Source organism: Falco naumanni, chromosome 2 (assembly GCF_017639655.2).
Source record: "Falco naumanni isolate bFalNau1 chromosome 2, bFalNau1.pat, whole genome shotgun sequence".
NCBI classification, from domain to species: Eukaryota; Metazoa; Chordata; class Aves; order Falconiformes; family Falconidae; genus Falco; species Falco naumanni.
The window spans coordinates 90,861,247-90,887,888 of NC_054055.1; the positions used below are offsets into that span (position 1 = coordinate 90,861,247).

General features: G+C 40.8%; 1 protein-coding gene across 1 annotated transcript in view; it reads right to left on the minus strand.

The window, feature by feature from the left end:
* Positions 1–9,082: 9,082 nt before the first annotated feature.
* The window catches only part of PHEX (phosphate regulating endopeptidase homolog X-linked), a 119,378-nt gene continuing 101,818 nt past the window's right edge, over positions 9,083–26,642 (minus strand). Inside the window, exons 17-22 of the mRNA XM_040582528.1 lie at positions 24,313–24,380; positions 22,347–22,477; positions 19,283–19,348; positions 19,059–19,163; positions 17,144–17,220; positions 9,083–13,518 (exon numbers count right to left, since the gene is read on the minus strand). Coding sequence (XP_040438462.1) covers positions 13,416–13,518; positions 17,144–17,220; positions 19,059–19,163; positions 19,283–19,348; positions 22,347–22,477; positions 24,313–24,380 — 550 coding nt within the window. The 3' untranslated portion in view covers positions 9,083–13,415. The remainder of the gene's footprint in view (positions 13,519–17,143; positions 17,221–19,058; positions 19,164–19,282; positions 19,349–22,346; positions 22,478–24,312; positions 24,381–26,642) is intronic.

Sequence of the window (26,642 nt, forward strand, 5' to 3'; positions counted from 1 at the left end):
ACTCACAATGCACATTAATAACCAGTTGTCTTTTAACATTCTGCCAGCATATTGTATCTACTTTCACTTGGAAAACTTCTGTTTTTTCCCCATGGGGCATTAAGATAAGCACTTTATTAATTAAGCTGCCCAGAATTGGATTCAGATGATTGGGAATGCTACCACTTCTGTCAAGTGTAAGACATCATTTTTTGGAAAGATGAAAGACAGCTCTGAAAAAAATAATAATTCAGAAATCCATGGTTGAGCACACACTCAGGGGCCAAGGCACTGTGTCCTTCAAATCCTTGCTCCCTAGGGCCTTCCTAGTAGAATCTTGATGCAAACAAAATTTTGGAAAATAATAAGGGTTATATTCCAATTTGTCCTCATAATGAAAGATGACAATGTTTCCAACATGTAAATATAAAAACCCTCGGAGAAGATAAAATGTGCTCTTGATCTTTGCTTTAAAGATTATAGTTTGCTGTCAGGCATTAGTCTTCATATTTTTGTGTGAACTATGCTGTAGCTTACAGAGGGTTCAACACATTTGCTGGTTTTGCTATCAAAAATTTGTGACATTGTTTCATTAAATACATCAGGTGTGAAAATGGCAAGAAGAGAAAACAGTGACTATCAAAGAAGGTGCTGCCTCAACTCTTTTTTCAAATGACTTTCCAGCCTGAGGTTGTCACTGTAAAGCTAGAAGAACTGATATCAGCTATCTTGCCAAAATTATCTCCTCCTGCCTTTGATGCCAAATGTTTTATCTCTTTTTCTTTTTAACTTTTTGCAATGACGCACAATGGAAGAGTTCCAGTTTCACTTCATTTTTCACTAAAACAAAGCACACGGTCACACATTTACATCTGCTACTTGCTGTATTAACACCCAAAGCCCGCCTGGCTCCTCCTTTAGCCCCTGCCTTCAGGCACATTTCTCTTTCCATGGCAGGGACCTAAGGCAGCAGGTCTCCAGTTGTATTCCAACTTAAAATGGCAAAATAGTACATTCCTTTGAAGTTGTCCATTTATACATCATCTCTTGCACTGTTGTCCATTGCCCCTATGAAATACTCTTATGGGATGCTATAACTGTTACCATCTTGATTTCCTAAACCATACTTTTTTTTTTTTAGTTCTTGAAGCCTCTTCCCACATCAGCTTGAGAATCACTTTTCTGTTTCTCATTTTATGTAATATTTTGGCTGATGCTTTCCTGGTTAATGACTATCTAACCACTTCAGTCAAGGCCTGGGAGCTTTGCCTAGCAAATGAAAAGGCTTTCATCAGGGATTCATTTTAGATCTTCCTGTATTCTTGCTGCATATTTTGACTCAAAACCCACCCAGGACCTGCTTTCTAAACCCTCTCTACTTCTGTCCACCTTGCAAGAACAGCTTTTAAACTCTTTGCTTTTAAAAATCCATGAGCTCTATCATAGATTCACATCTCTGTTGTACCACATTTGTGTGTCATCTTGACATGGAGTGCAGGGCTCTTCCAGTTCCTGTACTACGTAATCAGTTAGCTAATTCTTGCCAGAATTGTCTGAAATGTGGTTTTAAAATCACCCAACTATTTTCAGGACTAAATGTTTCTTCTAAATAGTTGTATTGATATCCTCCCTCTGCACAAGCAGAACCAAGCACTTCTTCAGTGCTCTTTCAGGTGCCCTCTGACCTCCGGGAAAATTCAGCTTTGATGAGGAGACATTTCAGTGTTTCTGCTCTTTCATTTGGGGCCTATCCCACTGTACTCTTGATACCAAGGACATTTCACTCAGTCACACCAAGAGCAGGACCTGGATAGAGACCTGTCGCTTTCAATTTTACACCTGATCTGTCTTCATATGCTGCTATAACATCAGTCCAACAACCTGTTCACCAAAATGACTGTTTCCAAGTCATTTTGGCAGAAATGTTAGTCTCTGTTGCGACGGTGTGCTCCCCCTGCCCCCAGCCTGACCTTCGTTTCCCATAACCCTGCTCAGTTATCAAGCAGCAGTCATCAAGGATGTGTCTGGTCACGATGGTTGCCTCTGGCTCACAGTGGATTCAGGGGGGACAGAAAACACCACCGCAGCCCAGGGCTGATTTGAGCAATGCGCCCACCTAACCACAGTGCTGGTCAACGTCCGACAAGGCAAACGTGGAAGAAACTAACTTCTGCAGCTGGTACGCAAATATGACTGAGTCAATCATCTCACCCCATAAACAGCGAGCAGCCCAAGAGCCCTTTGTGCTCTCCTGGATGGCAGCAGGCTGCACAACAGGATGTCCCTTTGAGTAGAGATGGCCCTCAAGGTTACACCTGCCACAGAGATCCCTTACTCCTTGATACTGAGATACCTTGCCACAACAGATCCTCCATAAGTGAATAACAGATTGCTAAATGTTGTAAGCCTTGCTAAGATTATATCTTATATTGATTGTGCACATATAATCCTTTAGAGATAAATCATTGAACAAGTCTAGGACTAAGTTTGGATCCAGCTGCACCTAAATGCCCTTCTAGGAAGGAGTTGAGAATGCAGGGAGGTCCTCTCTGAACCTCATGACTCAATGGGAGGGTCTATCTCACAGTTTTATCTGACCTTGTCTTCTATGCAGTGGATAATCAAGTGTACCTTGTCATCAAATCTTGTTAAATCACTGTTGCATTTACCATTGAACTTTGTTAAGTCACTAATTTATAGCAATAAAATATATTGTTGCTTCATTCTTGTGAGTGAAGTGCATCACACCACCTGCAACACCTTTAGAAAAAAGAAAATCTGATTTTTCAGAGGCATAGAATGTCATAAACAAAACGATTCCCCAAAGGATAAGAAAAGGAATTATTCTTCAGTTCATTGATTTTAAGGCCATAAGGGACCATTATGAATATCAAGTCTGAACACCTGATAAAGGCAGGCCATGGGATTTTCCACATTAATTCCTCCATTAAGGCCATACTTTGTAGTTGAACAAAGGAACAGGTTTTAGAGTGGCAGCTAATTAGATCCATTAGAAAACGCCACTTCTCTCTCCAATTGCCCCTAGTAATTTTTTTTTTAATAGATACACATAGTAATTTGAAATCTTTTAAAATGAATGTTTAACTTCCTATCAGAGCTGGACCATTTACACCTCCTAGAAGAGAACATTTGCTGTGAAGAGCACAAGTGCTCACTCAGACTTGGGAAGCAGGTAAGAGAGAGATGAGTCCTGGTGAGAAAAAATATCCTGATTCCAGCTGAACACAGAGTAACCCAGGAGAACAGGAAATAAATTAGGGAACCATTATTAATAGTAAAAAAGATGATGCTAAGCTTTGAACTACAGTTCTCCATTTAACACAGAGCAGAGCAAAAGCGGCACGTACAGCGACAGCTCTGTACTCCAGACAGAAGGCACCAACTTCTCTGTGTTTGTGGTCAATACACATATCCCTATAAAAGCAGGCAGAGGGCAAGGCTGGACCTGGGCAGCCCAAGGCAGCACATGAATTCCCACATTTTTCAAGGTTTCTGTGATCTTTTGCTCACAGGGGTGTGCCCGAAGGCTGTTTACTCCACTGTTTACAGGAGGTCACCCTGTATTTGCACAGTGCTGAAAGGTCCTGCGGGTGGGTGGTCTGCCGGGAGCAATGTGTGAGGCAGCAGTGCTGGTGGGGTGATGCAGGATGCAAGGCTGGAGGATAAGGGAGGAGCCTAGCCTCAGACTTCCAGGTGGGGTATGCAGAAGGTGGCTGCTGAGGCAGGGAAAATGCTACTGGTGCTTTGCTTTTGGGCCCTGACATACACACCATCAGGGAGAAGGTGTAGGTAGGAGCAGGATGTTGGAGAAATCCATCTAAAAGCTGTTAGGAGTGACAAGTGGCAAATTCCTACCCCCCTATCACTCTTTTCTTTTTTAAGGAAAGGTGTAAAGTCACACCCAGGTTTAACCAGCCATCAGTTGCTCCAGATGACACGGAGAGGTGGCTTTTCACAGCAGTGCAGCTCCGTGCTCCTTCCCTTCGCTGTGCCTGTACAGCCCAACCCAAAAGATGGCACTGGAGAGTTGCTTTGCAGCAGTGACCGTAAGTTCACAAGGAGCAAGACAAGAACATCAGACCCGAAATTTAGGGAAGGACTGCAGCAGAGCTGCTAATCTCACCTGAAAGGATGGGCTCATGTCCAGTTACAAGTATTTTCCAATTCACTGGGAAAACCATTACACTGATGGCAATTGGATTGGTGCAGCCATGGCAATCTTGAAAGCATTTTGTGTATCTTTGATTAAATGATATAGTGGTCAAAGACTGAAATTGCTTCTCTAGCAAAAACCCAGAGTGGATAAGTTTTTATTTAAAATGAGCTAATATGGCACTTTTATTTGTAAAATCACATGAAAGGAGGAAAATAAAATTGAGAGATATAAGAGGGAAAGCACCCCTTTGTTTTCTCTTCTGTCTGATTATCACCACACTGTTTTAAAAATCCCTTTGCTTCCCTGTGTAATCAGGTTGATTAAAATCCTCCAAAGAAACAAAACAGCTGCACAGACCTCCAAAATCACACTCCTCTCTACTGTGTGTGCATTGTATTCTTCTCAACAGCTTTGTTTTCAAATTACTCTTTTCCCTTCATTGCCTCTGAAAGCCTATTACTGGATTTATTAAAACAAAGCCGAATAAGCACGCTGAATACAGACACAGTGATTGCCTCAACACATGTTGTTCTTGCAAGGAGTACTGCGCTAGCAGGTCTGACTGCCGGCTGTTGCTGAACTGACGGCACAACAAAGGAAAACCCAGCTGAAATAATGGAAGTGTTCGCCGAAGGAAAGCTCCACGTTTTGCCCCTCTACCACGTGCTGAAAAGCTAAAATAATAATTATTAAGCTGAAGTCAGACCATGACATTTTACTTCAGCCCAGCTAGGAGGAGGAATATTCCTATATAGTCTTTAAAGTGACCCGACACCTTTGCACTGTCTCAGGCTGGGAGCAGGTAGTGCCGCTACACGCTGCTGCTGCAAGCTGTGCCTTCCAGCGGGTTAGCCCAGCAGGGGTGGCTCGGGAAGGGGCCGCGCTGCCTCCTTCCCAGGCTGCTGGGCTTTGCTTTGCCCAGCTGCAGGAGGGAGAAGGGATGAGGAGAAGCTGGTGGGCAGGCTGGAGGTAAAGCACACAGCACACGTCGCGCACTGCACGTACGCACGCTGTACGTGTGCACTGCACTTATGCATACTGCACATACATTACATATAGGCATGCTGCACACCGCCTCCCTTGTAAGCAGGGCCTGGTGCCATCGAGGCAGCTGCCAGGCTGCAGGCGAGCTGCTGGTGACAAGAGGCCAGCAGAGCCTGACACCTGGCTGTGAGATGGAGGGGAGGGAAGAGAAATGCACGAACGGTGGTGGCTGGTGAGGTGGCACACCTGTGCTTGCACCAGTCCTTGCACCAGTGCCCGTGTGAACCAAGGGGTGCCCGACAGCTAAGACAGCGCTCTCGGGGCCAAGCCCCATCCTCCTCCCCAGCTGATTTTTCACAGGCAGGTTTAACCAAACTGGGTTATACCTGCTCTGTGAGGAGGTGCGTTCCACCTGCTCCTGGAGTGGGAACTGGTGCCAGAGCCGCTGGTGACTCCTGCCTAGGCAGCATGGAGGGTGCCCTGTATCTTACCGAGCCATCCTGTGCTGCTCTCCCTGCGGTGGAGGGGGCCGTTCCTCGCTCAGCCCATCCAGCATTTTGGGTCCTCTCAAAGTGAAGGGAGGGACAAGCTGCAGGCAGAGGAAACTCTGCAGGTGCCCATGGCTGTTAACACTGCCAGAGCATGCACAAACAAGACGCAGGTGCTTTTATTGCTGGCCTCAGTCAGTATGATGGCTCAAGGTTTTCCCAACTTTTTGATTTTCACAAGAAATTTAGTTTCTTGACTGGGACAACTGATGTCTTTGTTTTGCTAGACAGTAGCATTTAAATGTGTTGGATGTAGTGCAAGGTGCACAGGGCAAGCGCTCGCTGCCTTCTTGCCGAGCAGCTTTTCCTGCCTGTGGTGGACCATCCACCTCCTCCCTGGCCACCCCGCATCTGGGCAGCACTGTCCCTGCCATGGGCACTGCCAGGTGTCCCTGTCACTCTAGTAGTATGAAAATTTTCTTTCTCATCATGGAGACAAAAATGCCTCAGTGGCATAAATAAGCCTACACTTAGTTTGACAGGACATTTCATGTTTACTTTAATAGTTAATAGAGCCTTATCTGGGAAAGTCAAGTTGAAAAAGACACTTCTCAATTCTGAAATAAAGTAACTCTTAGTGTTTAAAAAGATGATAATGCAATACCTGCTAGATAATGAGTAAACATTATCAGCCCTATGCAAATGACAGAGGACAGGGCAGCTTTTGAAAATCCCAAAGGCTAGACATTTTTTCTGGCTAGAAGAAAACATGTGCCCAAAATAGTTTTAAAACAGTAAAGTCTATGTGTAGTTATCCAGATGCAGTAAAATGCTGACCCCACAGATGTTAATCACCCAATGAAGTCAGTGAGGTCAGAGTTTTACCCTGAGACTCTATTTTTTAAAAATAATTCATATTTCTGACATTTTTATATACACTTACATAGCACAGACTTACAGACTTCCTGTGTTGTGGCCGTGTGCGTGTGTGTGTGTATATAGCAGTACTTGTACTAATGCTTTGTAAAATCTTTTAATGATTTACAATACTCAAGATTTTCTAATTTCTCTTTATCGCCCTATTCAGAGGCCACTACATATGTTCATATGTTTGCGCTCCTCTCCCCAGTGCAAACCACTGAAGTCCCGGTCTAGCAGGATGCCATAAAAGCATATGCATTAAGAGTGTGATAAAGAGCAGCCCTATTCCACAAAACATGTGGGTGCTTTTAAGACGCAGTGGCGCTGCATTGTTTTGCAGCACGGACCTAGAAAGGCAACAGTTTTTTCCTTCAAAACGCCATGATATGGAGATTGGTAGATTCATATAGCTGTTATGTGTGCTTGGGGAAAAAGAATTAAACAGATGCATAAAACTAGAAGTCAGTGGCAGAATTGCAGATGCATCCTTCTTGGGAGTTCTGGACACCCTAGAATAGGCAGATAGCCCTCCAGACCCCTGGCCGATGGGGTGAGCTCCGAGCAGGCACAGTGCTGGGACCCCCACAGAGGGCTGAGCTATAACACCCACACACTTTCCAGAGAGTTACAGAGGCAGATGGGTCTCATGCACTCAGGTTTTTCTTCTAGCAGAAATGCTTTAGCAAGTTTGTAAACCATTCTCCTGGCCCAGTTTGGCAACTGCATCTTCTACAAGAGCATTTTAAAAAATGTATATCATGGCATATATTCATATATTCGTGTTTTCCTAATTGTTGTATTTAAGAAGCTAATTTTTTTCCTGATTTTACCCAAATACTTTCATAGTGTTGAAGTAAGAATACATAACATCATTTTATTTTTCAGATTCCTGTCCTGAAATCTCTGCTACTCACATTTCAGAAGGGGAGTATGTAATGTCCATATAAAACAACCAACGCTGTCATTGCTCACAGCAGCACTGGCATGTTAAACAAACTTTGTGGTAGAAAAAGTTTTAAAATCCCTTTTGAAGCCTTTCCCCAAGCTTTGTTAAACAAGTCACTTTTTCACCAGTTTGATATGGATGTTGTAAAATTTCCAGAGACATTTTTAAAAACCTGTATCTAAGTTGACACCTGCAGTTAATGTATGCATCTGTGTACGTGTCTAACCTCGTACATTAAGCTGTTTCAGCTGTGGTGCTTATGGGTGATTAAAATTATATCATTATATCTCTTTCTTTGATCACAAATTAGTGTAACACATTATCTTGATTCTCAGTAACGTCCAACTTTGATGTTATATTTAATAAAACATAATGCTGTGTTGGAGAATCCCTTGGGAATCTTTAATTTCTTTTCTTTTTTTAATATATATTACATTTTAAATGGGATTAAATCGCCTGATTAGCGAAGCAGGCTCTTGCTGTAGCAGATAAACTCTGAATTCCTCAGGGCGATCTATAGCCATTGTTAAAGTAGCTTTCCAATATGTGGGCAAGCTCAGCAAACCCCACGAGAGTTAAGCAAAGTATTTCCCTTGTGCTGAGGCTGGTTTCATGCTCCAGCCCCAACCTTTGCTTTGTTCATTCATCTTCCTCCACACAAACATTTGCTTTTACCCATAGAACTGTTGGTAAGGCTGTACTGTAAAGTAGGTGACAGAACTGGTGCAGGCTTTCAGAGACAAGCTCTCCCTGCCACCCCAAACCCAAAAGCCGTGTGGAGAGTTGCGTGCACAAAGCTATGGGCTTGGAGAGGCTGTGTTGCTGCAGAGCATCATTCAAAAGGTGCAGCAAGGCCAGCTTCAGCCATCATCCCCACCAGGTACAGTTGCTCCTTGCTGCTCATGGGCTTTGTGCTGCCCTGAGCTGGGCCAGCACCACTGCTTATGGACACCCAAGCAGTGCCGGGAAACTGGTCAGAGCCCAAGAAATAGGGCACTTTGCCCAGAATTGCCAAGCTGCTAATGTATAAGGCTTTGGCATGGTCCCTGTGCTCGAGCAGCCCTTGAACAAATGCTTGGCCAGGCTTGTGCAGTACGTGGTGAGGAACAGCAGCAAGCTAAGCTACCTGCAGTCACAGCACAGCTGGGAAGGCAGCAAAACTGCTCCTTGGTGCTGGCTGGGAAAAGATGTCACTGAGTTGCAGTTCAAACCTGGGCGTGGGGCTAGGGTTATCCTGTTAAAAATACTTCTGAAAAATGCTTGGAAGGAATTGAAAAGCAGGTGAGGCTACGAAGGCTGGGCGGAGACAGGAACGGACTGGGGCAAGAGGAGAAGAGCAAGGCTGATGGGCAGGTGGATCTTATCTCACCCCTGATGTGCTCCAGCAGCTTCTGGCTGGGACAGATCTGCTGCCTGCCCTCCTGCAATTTCTCCAGCATACAGTCTCATCCACAGCAGCTCATCCTATCTTCATTTTAATTGCCTCCAGCAGGTTAGTGGGGGCAAGTGAAGCTTGATAAACTCTGGCTGAGAGAGGAGGTCCTTCTTAGCCTGTCTAGCAATGAAAGTAGCCTTGAGAAAGTGGGGCCATGTCATTATGCTCTTTATTACATTGGATAAAAACTATATATTACAGAAGTAACATAGTACAGTTGGGCAGTGACAGGCCAAGCAGCTTTTGCCATATTGCAAGCATAGGAAAATTCTTTATCACTTTGGCTTTTATTGGCTAACACAATTGTCTTTAAAAGTGTCATTCACATATGATGCAGGAAGAAAAATTAAAAAGTACAATAGACTGACTTGCAAAATAAAAATCCAGATTAAAAAGACATAAACATAAAAGACCTTTTAACTCACTATAGTTCTGCCTCTTGAGTTGTCAGGCTTTTAATGTTTCTTTGGAGACAGATAGATAGATAGATATAAAAAATAAAACATTGCTGTGAGATACACTTCTAAGCCTGTAATTAGCTGAATAATACTCAATGAAAAGTTATACATAAACCCACCTGATTTTTTTATAAATAATCCAAACATTTAGTGTCATGGTAACATTCCTACCTAAAGAGCGCTGAAGTCTCCCTGCACAGGCACAAGCAGAGCTTTATAATGCAGCTGGGTTTTTTGGTCCTTCAGCATCCAGACCCAGCTTGGGTATTGTTTATGTACCTAAGCAGTTTACAGAAGTGAATAGCACAGCTGCCTTTTCAGAGAGCTACTCGTGTGTAAAGCTAACTCTTTCACAATGCAATCAGCAGAAATACTCACAGTGTATAAGGTGGTGTTTTAGTGTTTGCAGGGTTAGTCCAGAAAAAGAAGGAATAGAACAGAACAGAATGGAATAGAAATAGGAACAGGAACAGAAATAGGAATAGGAAAAGGAATAGGAGTAGGAACAGGAATAGGAATAGGAAAAGGAACAGGAACAAGAATAGGAACAGTCACAGGAATAGGAACAGGAACAGGGATAGGAATAGGAATAGGAATAGGAATAGGAATAGGAATAGGAATAGGAATAGGAATAGGAATAGGAATAGGAATAGGAATAGGAATAGGAATAGGAATAGGAATAGGATAGAAAGTTTGCATATTTTCAGAACCCAAAGAAGGGGACATGGGACAGGAGTAGAGGTTGTTTCTTTATGTCTACACAGTAGAAAAATATCTCTTCAAATTTACACAGCTAAAAATGTTTCCTTCATACGTGATCCTTCCACTCTAGATCACTGGAAGAGAAGATTACTGAGCCAACAAGAAGAAACGTTTCACAATATTACTGGCAATTAAAAAAAAAAAAACAACAAAATGAAAAAAGCAATCTGAAAGCTCTGAGAGAAGAATATATATGATGAAGAATCTGTTTGCATAGATGTAATAAGTGAGCTTGATAGCAACACAGCAAGGCATTGCTAGCACAGTCCCAGATAGCACAATGTGGAAACAAAGCAAGGCCAGGGAGTCTGGCAAAACACAGGCAATGGGGAAAGCCCTCACAAACCATCATTAGCTTATGGCTATCTTTGGTGACCAAGATTTAATAATGAATTTAATTACCTTCTGCTTTGGTTTCCAACTGGTACCTAAATAGCTGGCTCCAAAGTGAACTGTAAATTGCATTACCAACTGTTTGGTTTGACGTAAAAAGTGGGCAAGTGAGGCAGGCTGGGATCCTCACATGGGCATATGCAAGCCCTAAGCCCTACACTGAAAACCTGAGTCAGCAGCAAGGATTCCCCAAACTGTGATACTATCGATGAATGTGCCAGTCAGCAGCAAGGGCTTCTGGCTTTGCTGGCAGTGTATAGGTCCCCTCTCAACTGCTAAAATCAAGGTAAAAAATCTGGTCATACAGTCTCTTCCTCCCTCCTAGTGCACTGCCCCCAAGCCCTCCAGCTTCCTACTATCCTCCCAGACCAGGACCTGGCCCCCTGACTGCTGCAGGATATGTCCTAGCAAAGACGAAACAGATTTGCAGCAGTTCCTCTGCTGTTTGGAATATGCACACCACAGTTCAAAAATCCCTGGTATTAAACTTGAAAGACCTGAGCCTAGCAAGGAGCAGTAAGAGTGACATTTAAGGCAGCAAACATCAGGCATTTTAGAAGAAATTGCTATCCAGTACAAAGAAACAACCCCATAAACCACAGAATGACAGAATCTGTCCCACTGGAAAACAGCCATGAGAGACGAGCCCTTGCAAATGCATCTCTGATCTCAGAGATAAAATTAGAAAACTTAAAGCTGACTCTTGAGAAACCAGCTTTGCATTGTCCAGTAATTTATAAAGTTTAGTTTAGATAAGTGTTTGAGTTGATGACCTGACTTTTCTGAGGACAACGACCATACTGGTACTACCTTTAACAGGCCCTGAACTTTGTGCTGTTGATCCAAAACAGCCAACATCATCATGTCAGTGGTCGTATGAGCACAGGAATTAATTCAGCTCAGTACTCAATGTACTAGGGAACTTTCCCCTTAGTAGGCAAACGGTATCACTTTCCTCAAGACCCACACCTATTTGTTTGAGGAAAGTGTCTATGAAAATACTGCCATCACAGTTTATGTGAAAAGTATCTCCATGAAAAAAATGTAGTAGTTGCAATTCAAATGACAAACTGTAATCCACAGAACTCAGGAATAGACCTGGCTTGAAGGAAGCAAAAATGCTTTTCCTCTTAAGAAAACTTTTACTTTTTCAGGGAAAATTTGACGAAAGAATGTCCTGGTCCCAAAAAATAGTATTTTCTTTCTAAGAAGTGGAACAGTGCCTTGAATTCACGAGGGTCTGCTTCCTTCCCTCTGGAAGGTAGCTTGAGGGCCTGTCTCCTTCCATAAATTATGTTTCCATGATGTTCCCCTTCTTTACAAAGAAACATAAGATACTAACCCCATTTGCAAAAACTTGGCTTCAGTTGAACCTTCCTCCACCTTGACTGTTGGACAATATTTCACCAATCCTTGTAAAAAAAGTTTATCTTACTTACATTTCTATACTGGTAAAATAAAATTTAAGCAAATAGAAGAATTTATATATTTGTGTGTGTGTGTATATATATGAAAGTATTATACACACAGAGACATATATAGATTTGCAGTAATTAAATCAGTGTAAAGAAACTCTCCACTTGAAACAAATGAATGCACAAGGTATAAATAAATACCAGTTAAATACATATCTTTCTGTTGGGGAAGAAAGGGTTGTTTTGTTCCCCCTGCCCCCAGTAATAGTTATGTGTTAAAGTTTTTCTGCTGCAATAAAATGTGGCGGTTTATGAATATTGTCAGAAATAAAATTAAAAAACTCAGCTGTCCTGCATGTATACTGTATTTAAACGTACTCTACTCCTGCATTACTCTTTTTATCCAGACAAGTCAAATGGTACCGGAACTCTGTCTTTCAGTCCCATATTCTTCTTTCCTTAAAATCACAAATCACTCTGCCCTGTCCAGAACATGAGGACCAACATGCACACTACTTACATTCCTCTGTTAATCCCAGACACTAAGAAATCTCTAAATTAAAAATGGTATAGTATTTGAGGCTTTAAAATAAATGTAGATGAAGCAAAAGGCAAAGATCAACTCTTGGGAAAATAAACTGCCCACACTGTGAACAGGAATAAGTACTGTAATATTTCTGAGTTTCATGGTGCTGGGAATTCCCTCTGCAAGCCTCTGCTTTCACCATACATTGATTTTTATCATAAGCTGTTCTAAAATTAGAAGAGGCCACGATCTGACAAGTATCCTTTCTGTTCAGTCGTAGCAGATGGAAACCATGAGGTGCTTTCTCAGCTTGAAACTGTTCCAAAATTTAAGGCACTAATTTGACATATTAAACCGAATTTTTATAAAGTCTTATGTCTTTACATCATGCAACATCATTTATAGCATGCTGGGCAGTGATAGTTTAAGTTATGAAATGCTGTATCACAAAGCAGATCAGGCCTGGTTTTGTAGCAGGTCTCATGAATTTCTTCATCCAGAAAGGATAAATTTTGTGTGGGAGAATTCTGCATAGCACCCCTGCAGAGCAATAGATTAAAACCGGATTTTAGCTTTTACCTCTTACTCAACTATAAATCAGGAACTAGGATTGATAATGGCAGCTGTCCATCAACAGCAATGCAACTGCAGATGAGAATTAGTAGTTTTATGATTAAAAGGAGTTCCTTTTTTTAATTATTATTATTATTATTAAAGAATACCTATCCTCTTCTATTTTAAGTGTTTCTAGGCTCTGAATAGAGAGTTATTAGATCCATGTAGGTCATCAGCATGGATAAGGAAGATGCATTTGAAGTAACAGCTCTCTAGATTGCAGAACTTTATTCTGAAACTCTATCCCCTGGGCTTGAGCTCAGGTGCAGCATTTCACCTTGCAGATCCCTCTTGACAGAAGACCTGGAAGGGATGTCTACCACAGTCGGCAGGATTCTGCCCCTCGGTTCATCGTTGTATTTGCTGGGCAATTGAAAGCTTTACGGAACTCTTCAAAGTTGCTCATGGCACCGATAACTCTGCAAAGAGAAAAGTGGCTGACATGCACATTGTCTTCTGTTAAACACTACAGACCCGTAAGTGTTTCAGTGTGTTCATCTCAGGTTGAATTTTCAGGCTTTCCATGTCATTTTTCCACAAATAAAACCAAAAAGCTCAGGAGAAGCACTTCCAGTTAAAGTTAATGTGAAGACAATCTTGTTTCATTTGGTGCTTTAAGAAGCATTTAACTTTGCTAGAAACTCAACAGAAAACGATTGCATTTTGTGGATACCATGTGATTTAGAATGATTCTCTAATCTGACCCTTGGCAGCAAAGGTGGAAGATCAGCCGTAGCCTTGCACAGTGGAATCCTCCCAGCACCTGCCAAACAGCTGCAGGCCAGCAGGCAGGCAGAGGTAAGCACACACTGTGGTTGTGCTGGAAGTGGTTTGATTTTGCTCATACCAGCCAAATACTTGCAACAGCACCCTCTGCCCCCCCCCCCACCCCCACCCCCACCCCTTCCCACCCCCCACAAATGCTGGCTCCCTGGGACTTTCCAGCCTGAAGCCCTGGGGGACAAGCACAGACTCTCTTCTTGGCCAGCTCAGCCTTATACCTGTGAGCATCTCAACTCCTCTGATATTTTGGAAATATGTTTTCTGAGGCTTCTGCCCTGACCAGTTCCCAAGCTCTCTCTTGCTTCCATCACAGGTGGTGTGATACTGACAGAATAGCACATCCCTGCCTCACACGAGCTAAGCAATGTGTCTGCATCGCCGACTGGCACTTTCGGGCATAGGGGAAGAGCTTGCTCTTTGTTTGCAGCCATCCTTGGCTCTTGCTTCCATGTCTGTATTATTTCATGCTGTTAGAAATTATTATTTTACCATTGCTAGATTGGGGTTGTGGTGTTTGCAGATTTTTTCTATGCTTTTAAGCATCTTGGAATTTACTAACCTGAAATTTGCAATGGTATTAAAGTAAACAGCATCCTGAGTTAAAAGCAGAAAAGTATCTACTGAGATATTAATTGTATGCCTTTTCACCCTCTTTGTTATGCAGTGGGAAGTCATTTTTCTCCACTGCAGACAATCAGCTTCTCAGCATAGCTCAGCATGGTAGAAAACATTCTTATTACATTGATTAGACTTTCTGTGAGTAAGAAAATTTGCAGTCAGCTGGTGCAAAAATGTATAAAGGTCAGTTTTGTAGGGAGAATTACAAAATTAGGTTAGCTTTCAAATAAGATATACAGCTTTACTGTAAAAACGTTGCAGATACGTATTCAGGGACTGGAACAGTAACAGCTGGTCATGCAGAACTGCTGCTGAAGGTGGTGGGAGTTCTGCCTGCCATGTGAGGGATTTCACTCGGAAACCAGCATTCAAAAATAGCACTGACAATTAAGATCTGGAAATCTCTCAATTAAAAATAAATAAAACTGGAATCTAGCCAGTGAAATACCTTTATGTGTCTATGCATGTGACTTTTCTACCCATGGCTTGATATCATCACACCTTAACTGTGGAATCAGAGTGGGCTGTCTGGATTTCAACCCATTGAACTACAGTAGAGATGTCTTCCCCTGAACGGGTCACCCTGGGCTCCACTGGCAGTCAATAGAAAGATGCACTTGCAGATTCTAAGTAATCTAAATGTATTACTTACAGAAGGATGGGGTTTATATATATATATATCTAGACACAAACACTTTAAAAATGCCTATTCTTTTTTTGACTGTGAAAAGAAACTGGGGTGACAAGCTTAGATGCACACACCTATGCTCAGGATATGTGTTGCTCATTTCTACCATCTTTTATAGTTACTTTTTGTAATTACTTTTAAAAGGGCTGTTTGGGCTTTTTGGATAGCAAGAGCTGTCAATGTTGAAACTAGCTGTACTGCTGTTATAATGGTCTTGGGACATAAATGAAGCAAAGCTGGGGGAAATAGATAATATAATTTGTTAGCCCAGTCAATAGGATTTGCAGGAAAAGATAAGCACCACAGTTTCTCTTCAGATCTGAAACAGAAGCGTGTTTTGGGTATCTCACATAAAAACTATGAAAAAGTGTTGTCTGTATTTTTCAGGCCCCAAATTCATCTCATCTTCTCTGGAATTTTCTTTCTTAGCCCTATTCCTTCATGACTTATCCTCTATCCCCAGGCTTTCCTGTATATTTTGCGATTTGCATCACCTCATGGGAATGTAGCTACGTAATGATTCTGAATATATAAATATACATATAGGTAAATAAATCTGAAGACTTTAAAAGACAAGAGATGGTTATTTTACCAAAATCTTAACAAGGTTAAGGAATTATAAAAGAATATCACACTGTAGGGCGAAGATCAGTTTGATACTCCTGTCCTCACTGTCATGATCTATTTTCAATGGTTAAAAGGCATGCAGATTTGCATACTGCACTACTTTTACCATGGCTAGCTGGCATAACAGGTATTGCAAAGGTATGGGAGTACAGGTTTCAATGCAGAGTACAGAGGTCTACCAAGACCAAGCATACACACCTGCAATGCTAGCTTATACTAAATTTATGTCATCCCATTTCCAGTTCCATTATTTCTTAACCTATTCTGGTTATAAGTAGGCAGGGTGTGCTATGCATGCTGTGTTTGTATCTTCAGCTTTGGCATGGCTGAATATGTCAGAGTACCTGGAAGCAACCTCAGAGATCCCCTGTGAAGACAGTGTTGCTATTTTTACTTTACCAAGAGACAAGTGAGGCAAAGTGGGCTCATATCACCTAAACTTAGCCGCGGATAAGATGGGATCCCAGCTCCCTCTTTAGTCAACAGAAAGTGGTAGGAATCTCCAGAAGGCAACTAATCCAGTGAATCACCTTGTGGAGTCAACATCCTTCCCCAAATACTGAGGTAATGTAGCACTTGACTGAGGACAAACACAATTCTTAACATGAATCTCAACAGAAACAACCACTCTTGGTCACAAAACCTCTGTGGAGAAGCAGAGAAAAAATCTCTGGCTTCCTTGTTCAAATGTAGTCCTTAAACCTTCCCCCTCTTCCAGCCTCTCCTTCTTGGGGCTCATGGGTGCCTGTGGACAGGGGAGCCTGGGGGAGGCCTTTTGAGCAAAGACACAGACACCCTGTTATGGCTGGACTCCCCCAGCTGCTTCAAGCAAAGTGTCTCTTGAAGTTCAGCTGAAGAGTTTAATCTTGAACTGAACTTACAGGGCATGTTTTGCTTTGCATTATCAATATAATTCAAGATATTCACGTTAAAGATTTTAATGAACTCAGGCAAATTAAATCAAGGACTCTCCTAATATTCACTGTTTTCTAAACTAGAATTGCATAGGGGAAAAAAAAAAAAGTGATAGATGAGACATTTTAGATACCCAGGCCATGATTACAGGACATCACAGGTATCAGAATGTGTTCTGGGTCAACTGCTTTTGGAGATAAATGCAAGCCTTTCATTTTTACAGAAGAGTATTTGTAATAGCAAAAGATCAGCTGAAAAAAAACCCCACCACATTTCAATTTCAGTCTAAAGCAAGAGCATAGTCCAATTTTGTGTTCACTCTTAAACGCCTCTTAACATGCTAAATTTCTGCACTTGTATGCTGCAGTGATTGATTCCATATGTGTGCTGAGTAAATACACTATTTGCACTACCTGAATTGAGGAGGGCTGTGAGCTCCAACATATATTTGTTCTCTCGCAGATTCTGGTCTAAAGGAGTTGCATCTTACCTGATAAAAGACAAAAAGCAGAAACAGGCATGTTATCTGGGATCTCTTTGTAAGTAAAGCAGAATGTAATGTCACTGTTAAGATGCCTGTTACTTACTATATGCACAAAATGGCAAGACACAAACTCCTGTTCTGTTTCACCTTTGCTAACTTGCAGTTTTCTGTTGGTATATTCCCTTGGTTTTCAAATCCCTTTTTGAAAAGGTATATTCCCTTGGTATATTCCCTTGGTTTTCAAATTAGTGGATACAGCCTCCACCCATCGTTACTCTCCACCCACGCATTCCCATCATCTAATCATAACCACTTTACTAGTTCTTTTTTTTGAAGTTGTCTATAATGTTAGCTTGCTTTTCAGCTTGTGCTGCAGCACCTCATGCCTTAATAGTTACCAAGCATATTTCTTGGTCTCAAAGCTATGTAATGTGTGTAAAAAGTACCCGTAATGATGCTTATTATCTCTAGAATTGCAGCTGTATTACCTGATGTATTTGCTCCATGATGGAATGTCAGTTTATTTTAAAATTATACATTTTTCAAGTTTCCATCAGTGGTCCCCAATTCATTATTCCTGATACGATAACCTGACCCAATTGTAACTGACCACAAAACAGGGTAGAGAGAATATTTGCATAGCTAAATAGTCCCTCTTTTGTTGTACTCATTGCATGAAAAATCCCCTTTAAGCAGCCCCTACCTTACTTACACAGCCCTGTGCTGAATGTTTCCTATCAACAAAATCCTTTAAGTCAGACTGCCTATAGGATATGTGGACTTCAGTGCAATTTTGTCTGGCTGAAGAAAGCCCCGGCAGTTTGGATGGGTCTGTTGAGTGTCTTGAGCTCTGTGAAAGCAGGCTGAGCTCAAGGTACCTGGGATACACTGCTCTCACTGTGAATGTACCTCCCCTCAGAGGAGGAGACACTGGACATAAGATTTCTGCAGTGGTCCTGTAAGATCCTCAGATATTCCCTATGGCTTCAAAGTTTTCTTGGGGAAAAATTGACACAGTGTGAAACTCAACTCAGCATAAACAACCAAAGCTGAGTCTTGTCATTGGTCAATATTGTCAAACTGAAATGGTCACAGGCCCGTATACTGCTACACTGACTCTCAGCAGAGAAATTATTTTCAGCCAGTGTTGGTTGCATTGATTGCACTGGATATGCTGTTTCTTCAGTTTTAGATGATTCATTCCTTCAACTGCTGGGCAAACTTTTATAGCCCAGTTTTTATCTTTCATATACAGTGACTTTGTCCCAACTCTCTTAACCAAATAATTTCTGATTCTCTCCCTTATTCTACATGTTTTTCTAAAAAACTCACATCCCCTATCAAAGTTTTGCTACAGCATATTTAGTGTACAGCAAAGAAAGATGGCAAAAAATAAACTAAGTTTTTCTTCACTGCTGCTTAGTTTCCTCGAACAACATGCTCAGTAATGAATGCTGGTACATTTGCAATAGGAGTCTGTGGTGGAAACAGTCAGAAATTGCTGTGTATTGCAAGCGCCAGAAATCTGGGAAGCTAAAATGGAAGAGGCTAAGGAGTCATTATGTGCAAGAAGACTCCTGTAGTGGAGGGAAGCAGGAAGAGGAAAGAAAGCTGCTGACAACACTGTGCAAAACCAGGAATAACTTCAGCAGTTCTGGCACCATGAATAGATGAGGACAAAGAGAAAAAGAGAAAAGAAATAATGGTCCTGGGAGAAGTCTGCTTATACCCTGAAAAGTCTGGGTTTGGCTGGTGTGGACTGTTGAAACAAAGCAGTCTCATCTCTGCACTGTACGTTGTACTGGTTAATAGATGGGGACTTGAAACACATTTGTACTACTCACATGGGCATAACTCAGAAAGAAAAGCTGGTTGTGTGTGAACTTGAGCCCTGGCAGTAAAGGCTCCTCTTCTCCTCCCCTCTTTTCTGTAATCCATCTCCTGTATGCCTGATAAGAAAGAGATACAAAGTGCCTTGCAGCAACATGAAGCCTAACCACAGCCTTTTCTTTTTTCTTTTTTTTTTTTTTAAATAATACTATGTTTCAGATATTTTTCATTTACTTACCCTGAAAGCCTCTCGCAAACCTCCATTATCTGCAATGTTTTCTGCCAAAGTCCGCTTGCCTTTCACCTGGCAGAATGAAAGAACATCAGTCATTTGACCTGTTCCTGAACTGCCTTCTTGATCAACTTCAAGAAACAGGGGAAAAAATAAAACAAGATGAGAACAACCTCAGCCAATTTCAACCATCATACCTCTGGTTAAGAAAACTGGGTTTCAATGTGAAAACTGTCAGTAAACAATTTTCCATGATGAGTTATCCTGGTTCTGGTCCTAGATCTCTGTAGCACAAAATGTAGTAGATAAAATGCACCCAAGAATCCAGTCCCTGATCTTTGATCTGAGCATCAATAATTTTCCCCTGAAGACTTTTTTATCTGGTTACATGTGAGATCCAGTAGCACCTTCTTAGACTTTTATCTAAAAGGTTATATTTGTTTCTCTGCTTAATATACTACTGGGATGCTGCAATAACCTTTAAGTCATAATATAAACCAGTGCAATTAAAAATAACTGTCAGAGACAGAATTGAAATTGATAGTATATTCAGTGCTCTAAAAATATCTGCAAAGGAGATTCACACTGCTTTTCCCCGGTATTGATTACAAGAGCAAGAGCAACGAGAATATATTGTGAGAAGCAGCGCTATCTAAACTTTGCAAAAAAGCCAGTCTCCTGGTATTACCAAGTGCAGTATCATTGTGAAGAAATCCTCATTTCTGCAAGGGGAGAATTATCTCTGATCACTCAGCCTACTAAGGTCTTAGTGTTACCAAACTGTATTTGTATTAAGCAGTTTTACTCTCTACTATGCCTCGAACAAGCAAGGTAATGGAGCACAGTTTTGATCAGAGCTCTGAAGGTCAATGCTGGCCTGCAGATCTTCTGACAATGGGCTCTCCCATGCCACAGGGATGAGTACAGGGGTGCTGGCATCAGGACTCACCTTAGTTTCAGGATGGTAAAAGAAGGCAAAATAGGGGAAAAGAGGTAAAAGGACCTAGGGGAGACTCAGGTATGTGTGCACAGCCCCACCACTCAGTGCAGATGAGTACCCAGACTGGACTCCAGGCATCTTCCTTGATGCCTGGAGTCCAAAGTTACACTCAAGGGTGTAATAAAGGGGAAATAGGAGCAGCAGAGGAAAGAGCATCCCTTTCCTCAGAGGGCTGGAGAGGGAGATGGGAGACAGGCTTTTAGCAGAAAAGGTGCTGGGACACCAGGGAGCATGCATACAAACCAGCTGCCTTTTTTCTGGCCTGCCTACTCATACATTTTACTTGCAGTGGGCTTGTGAAGAGGTCTGATTTAGAGCATAAATGAGAGTAACCTAGCAGTGGCACTTGGATCATAGGTCATTTTAATAAGTGGCAGAAGTCTTTCCGCTGATCTTGGGCAGCTCTGGGTCAGGTAGCTGAGACTACTCTACGCAGACAGTTTGTGACAGGGCTCAGGGGACTGTGATAAGCCTTTTATTTGATCAGATGACTTATGTGATTGCTGCACTCTGAAGCCATTCCTATATCCACTTTTTCTTTCATTACACTTCTTTTCTGGAGACATTTTTATTGTAAACTGGATGAGAAAGAAGAAGAGCAAATAGGTTTCTCGATCCATGAAAAATATTCATACAGACATAAAAAATCTGCAGAATATTGATGTAAATGACAGGCAAAAAAAAAAAAAAAAAAGGTCTTTGCATGCATAGCTCTTCATACATAAGCTATAAAATATGGCAGAAAATGCGAATATTCTCCTTCTATCATCTAAAAAGTGCTTTAGGCTATCCCACAGAAATAGGAGGGAAAAGCCATGTGGATAAGGCTGTGGGTAACAGGATCTGTCTAGTAAATCCGTTCACGGACTTCAAAGGCAGTAGCTACACTGGAGGGGAAATTCAGATCTACCCATGTCAAGAGACACCACAGAAGGTAAAGCAGGTGGCCAAGCCAATGGCAGGAGCATGGGAAGGGCTCAGTCACATCCTTGGGGAAGGTTTTAATGACCTTCTTTATGTGGCATTTTTGTATTGACATTTTATGTCCTAGAGATATTCAGGAATGAGCCTGAGAATTTTTATTTGTAAATTACCTTACATGAAGTACTTCATGAGTTGTTGGACTTCAGACTGGACTACAATATGGCTTTGTTATCTCTGAGACTAACACAAACAGCCTGGGGAAAGTGTTAAAATTATTCCTAAGCATTCAGTGTGACCTCTTTATTCTTAAAAAGCAAGAATGTAATTGTATTTTTTATTCTAAAATTTAAGTAGAGGTGGTAGAATTGAGTAGGAGGTAAGGTATGTGTTTTATCCTGAAAATTAAGATTAAATTCACGTCCCAGCCAGCATTACTGGAATTTTAGCTACTGATTTCTGAAGATATGGTATTTGCCCTATATTTCCTTCATTTTGGACACTTATATAATGTGCACATTTTCAGGGAAGCCCATAACTGATAGACAATGAAAGAGAAATCACTCACTTGCACTTTTTTCTCAATCCTTTTCTATGAGCTACTGCTATCATACTCCCTTCATTTGAGATAAAATTGGGTCTGCGTGCACACATGGAAGAAATAGCAAGAGTTGAAACTGAAATGAAGTAGGGTTTATGCATCCATTTTATAGTTGTAATAAATGGCAGGCGGAATTGCTAAAGGAATCTATAAAACATGCTATTAGAGTCTTCTTTTTAAAACGAGTGACTGCTCAGTTTTCATTACGGACCTCATCTTCAGAAGACATTTAACACGCTGCTTGCAGTAATTAGACCAGCCCTGCTGAGTGGCTTCATCCTCTTCCTCTGATTCCAAAACAATGTGATGGGGAGAAGTGGTTTAACCCTGTCACCAGGGTGTGGGTAGTGGCATTTGACTGGACTGATCAAACCTGACAGACAATTTTAATCACAATTATTCACTTCAGAAAATGTTGTGGTTTTTTTGTAAGAAATGAAGCTGGTAGCCTAATATCCCAACATGATGGGATTTATCAAAAGAAAACTTAAAAAAACCCCTGGAACTCCTAATGCACCACTGTTTTCAGTCACTGGTGTTTCACATACATGTAAGCCAGCTCTTTTCCAGTAGTAATTGCTGTATTGATTAATCATGCATTTTGTTTTCTCTTTAAATTTTTCTTCAGAGTCAGTAGTCCACCAAGGGTCTAAATTTCCATTTTTGTCATATTTCCGACCTTAAAAAAGAAAGAAAACAAACATTTTTTTAGGAGAAAACCCCATATTTTCCCAGTTTTGTTATCACCTGCATGGAAATGAGAATGAACTCATGCAAATGTTGTACAAAATGGATAAGATCAGTGAGCAAAATCTTGACCCCATTCATGTCAGTTGTGAAAAGCTGGCATTCCGTTTATTGTCATAATTTCCATTTTCAGAAAAAAATAGTCATGTCTTATGAGTTCTAAAATACATTTTACTATTCCATAGTGTAAGAGACATATGTGCTTTCTTCTAAGTACAATTGCAAGTATTTTTCATCCTCAGAACATATGTCTTTGATTCTGCAAATCTGATGGTAACTAATTTATTATTAATTAATTATACACTTGACCAGGAAAAAAATCCATTTCCTGGAAACTTCTGAAGTTTCCATTTTTTACTTTGGAGTAAAACCAGAACATTGAATGTTATTCATGGAAACAAGGAGAATACATACATCCCATACCTCAAGCTGACAGCGACAGCAATGGCTCATAGAAGATTCTGCCTCAGGTCCCTGCTCCATCTCATTTGTAGGAGAGTACCTAATCTCCATCATGCCTCCAGCCAGTCAGACACAAGACATGTTAGGACACTTTTTGGGAGCAGGTTTATCTGCCTATGTGGATGCAGCCTTGCTCTGTGATTTGATTCTTCATTATGACTGCAGGAAAGACAAGTAAGAAGCAACCAGGGGACATGATACCAAGTACCAAAAATGTTTTCTTTCATCTTTTTCTTTATTTTTTTCTTGTGTGTCATCCTCTTCAAGATGAAAAATTACCTAGAGACTTATTTATTTCTATATTTGGAAGGTAAGATCCTGGGCAAGAGGTAGTGGTCTCCCAAGGGAATCAAATCTTATGTTCCTGTCTGACTGGCTGGAGACATGATAGAGATAAGACAGTCTCCTACAAATGAGTTGGGAGATGGTGAAGAACCATTCCATTCTGGAGTGTTTGCTGACACAAAATGTTGCAGAGCACTGCCAACAGGATACAAGATTTTCCTTTATTTTTTAAAAGGTACTCAAAGTAATGCAACATTAAGCAACCTAACTTTTGTTAGGCAGTGAGCTAGAAGCTTGCTTTTCCTTAAACTCCCTGTATTTTCAGTGGAAAGAGGTTTCTCTAGACAGTGAGTCAGAGCAGGATGTCAGTCAGACACTCAGAATTGCTCCCTGGAGAAGGAGGTTTGTGTTTCTCTCTCTCTTCACCCCCCTCCCTCTTTTAGAAGCCCAATTTTAAAAAACATTTTACTGAGATACTGAAGTTAGATGGTGGTAATGCTCCACTCCACCCAGTTTTTCAGGACAGTTGGTTTGACATTTCCACACCATTTCTTCTGTTTTTCGCTCTCTCTCTTTCTTTTTTAAATATTTTGCAATACATTTTCTGTTCCACTTTTGTTCCAGTGCTGTGTTTTAACATGTAGAAGTAATTGTCTTTTGAAAAAAGTCAAAACCGAAATGAAAAGTTTTCTTGGAAATCATTTTTATCAATGAGAACTTATCCCTCTGCCCTTCTCACTCCCCCAGCCAGGGCTTTCTGAAGCTGTTGCTGATTTAGTTTCCATTCAAAATAAACAGAAAATGTCAAACTTGCGGCATTCCTTACCAAAGAAACTCTTGTTCAGACAAGCAACATTATATGTAGATAAATTCATAAAAACAAATGTATAATTTTTCCACACAATTCTGCATTGCTAAAATCCCCCAAATTAAAAAAATGCTACAGCATATACCAGTCAGCTTTCTAATCTGTCTGCTCTGTAAAAAAAGCCCTCACCTTATCAACATACAGACACTCACCATTGCTATCAAATCCATGAGTAAACTCGTGGCCAACAATTACCCCTATGGCACCATAGCTTAATGACCTGTAACACAACAAAGCAGTTTCCTCAGAAAGTGTCCACAGGCATGAATGTGAAAGAACAGAAGACTTCAGGAAAGATCATTATTTACTTAAGCTGGGGGAGAATGGATGTAAAAATCATACCTGCACAATTTTGACTTAAAGTTTTTGAAAGCCTGAATGTTCACCTCTTACTTGTTTAAAAGCAACCTTTCATAAAAGAACTTTAAAAAGCATTGTGATGATTCACTCTTCTAACCAAATCCCTTACTAGCATCATATGAGGTCCAAAACATCTCCTTCAGCTGCCTGCACTGTGTATAGTCTAACTGAGAATGAGACAAAGTTATAGGTGAAATGATTCTCTTAGCATTGTCATGAAAAAAGGATAGATGAAAGGCTGCAATGGGCTTCTGTAATGCCATCTCCAGTCATTCTTTGCTGGCATGCAAGAAACAGACTTGCAAATGACTGACTTGCATTAAAGAGATTTCCCTTCAGTTTTAAAAAGAGAGGTTATACAATTTCCATGCACCTGCCCAGGAACAGGACACGATCTACAGTCAGATCTAATGCACTGGAGAAACAGAATAGAAAGAAATATTTTGTATTCCTACTGACAATTATGTTTTCCTGGTTCTATCCAAATAAACATGCATCTGGGAGAAATAGGGATGAAAGAAGGAAAGGTTCAGGGCTTTTTTATATCAAATGCAGTGGATATTGCAGGGGAAGTGATCTACTGAATGCATCTTTCATTTGTTAAGTTGTACTTTGTGATTTTAATTATTTCAGTTATTGAGACGCTATACTTCAAAGTGGCTTATATTATTTCTAACACATTCTATTGATACAGGAGAAAGGCAGAGAGTTTTGCAGTTAACATGTTATTACTGGACATAATGATCCATAGCACACTAATTGCTCATCTCAGTCATGCCCAAAAAGTATTTATATCGTTTAATTCCCCCTGCTCCCATGACAATTCTTCACTTTGTTTTTTTTCTTTCCTGAAAGGTAATTTGCATGTGATAAAATCTTCCCTACTGTTTTTTTTCCCACAAGTACTATTACAAACCTTCACTAAAAATGCTAGTTAAAATTATACATTTCAGAAATGGAAATATCACCCTTTTGTGTGACAAATTTGTAATCTTGTGTAGCACACTGATAATTACCCATACTAAATGTACTATATTAGACTTGTTTTCCATATCTGAAGTAAAGAAGTTATACAGGATTTTTTTTTGCAGCTGGAGAAGTATAAAAATAATGACACAAAACATGTAAGGAGGTCAAGAAGAACCAATAAGCCCTATTACTAAATACATCTTTTTTTCCCTCTAAGCTTCTCGGTTACCACAAGTGGCAGGGACAAAGAACAGGCTGGTGCCTGGGCACTCCTAGGGCATTTCCCAGCTCCAAAAGATGGGATGAAGTTTGGCATGAATGTTGGCCTTTGTTTCTGTGAACCCCCTTAAGCATTTTGCCCAGCTCAACAACATTTTTGCCAGAAATGCTCCCAGATCTGTTCATGCTCTTCACTTCTGGGGCACAGCTGGACAGAGATGCAGGGGATTAGACACAGCCCAAGAGGTACTAACTATATTAAAGGGGAACTCAAAGCACTGTAGGGAAGCTACCAACTCAAGAAGTTTGAAGTCTCCATTTCAATATATCTGGCAACTGAAGACTCATAACTATGAATAATGGCATTTGAATGGTATTTTATTTCATGTACTGAGATGTAATGTGGTAACTTAGCTTCCCTTTATGCAAATACATGCAACTGTTTTATAGTGGTTATGCTGGAACTGGACACTAAAATGCCTCTAAATGTTAAAAATTTGCTAAATCGGTTTTCTAGCAAATGCTGATGACTTTTTGATGATTTTCCTGTTCAGCTGCCATGTACTGCTTCTTTTAAGCAGACAGAAAACAGATCCAGAATATTTCAAGGACAAAAGCAATCTATTGTCTGACATAAACCAGCTACATTTGTTTACTAAATTTCATTTTGATATGTACTGAAGCAAAACCAATTTAAGCTAAGGTAACCTTTAAAGAAGAGAAACGAGCAAAGTATAATTCTTTGAAAGAACCACAATTCTATTGCTACGGCAGAAGGTCAGGGTACAAAGAAATCTCTTCAGAAAGGAAAGCTGGAAGCAGGTCTGCAATAACCACAGCAGAAAGTTCCTTCACCTTAACAAGAAAGGACTTTCTTCTATCTCCAATTACCACTTAGAAAGTCACCTGGCTCATAAGAATTCTCTCTGAATGC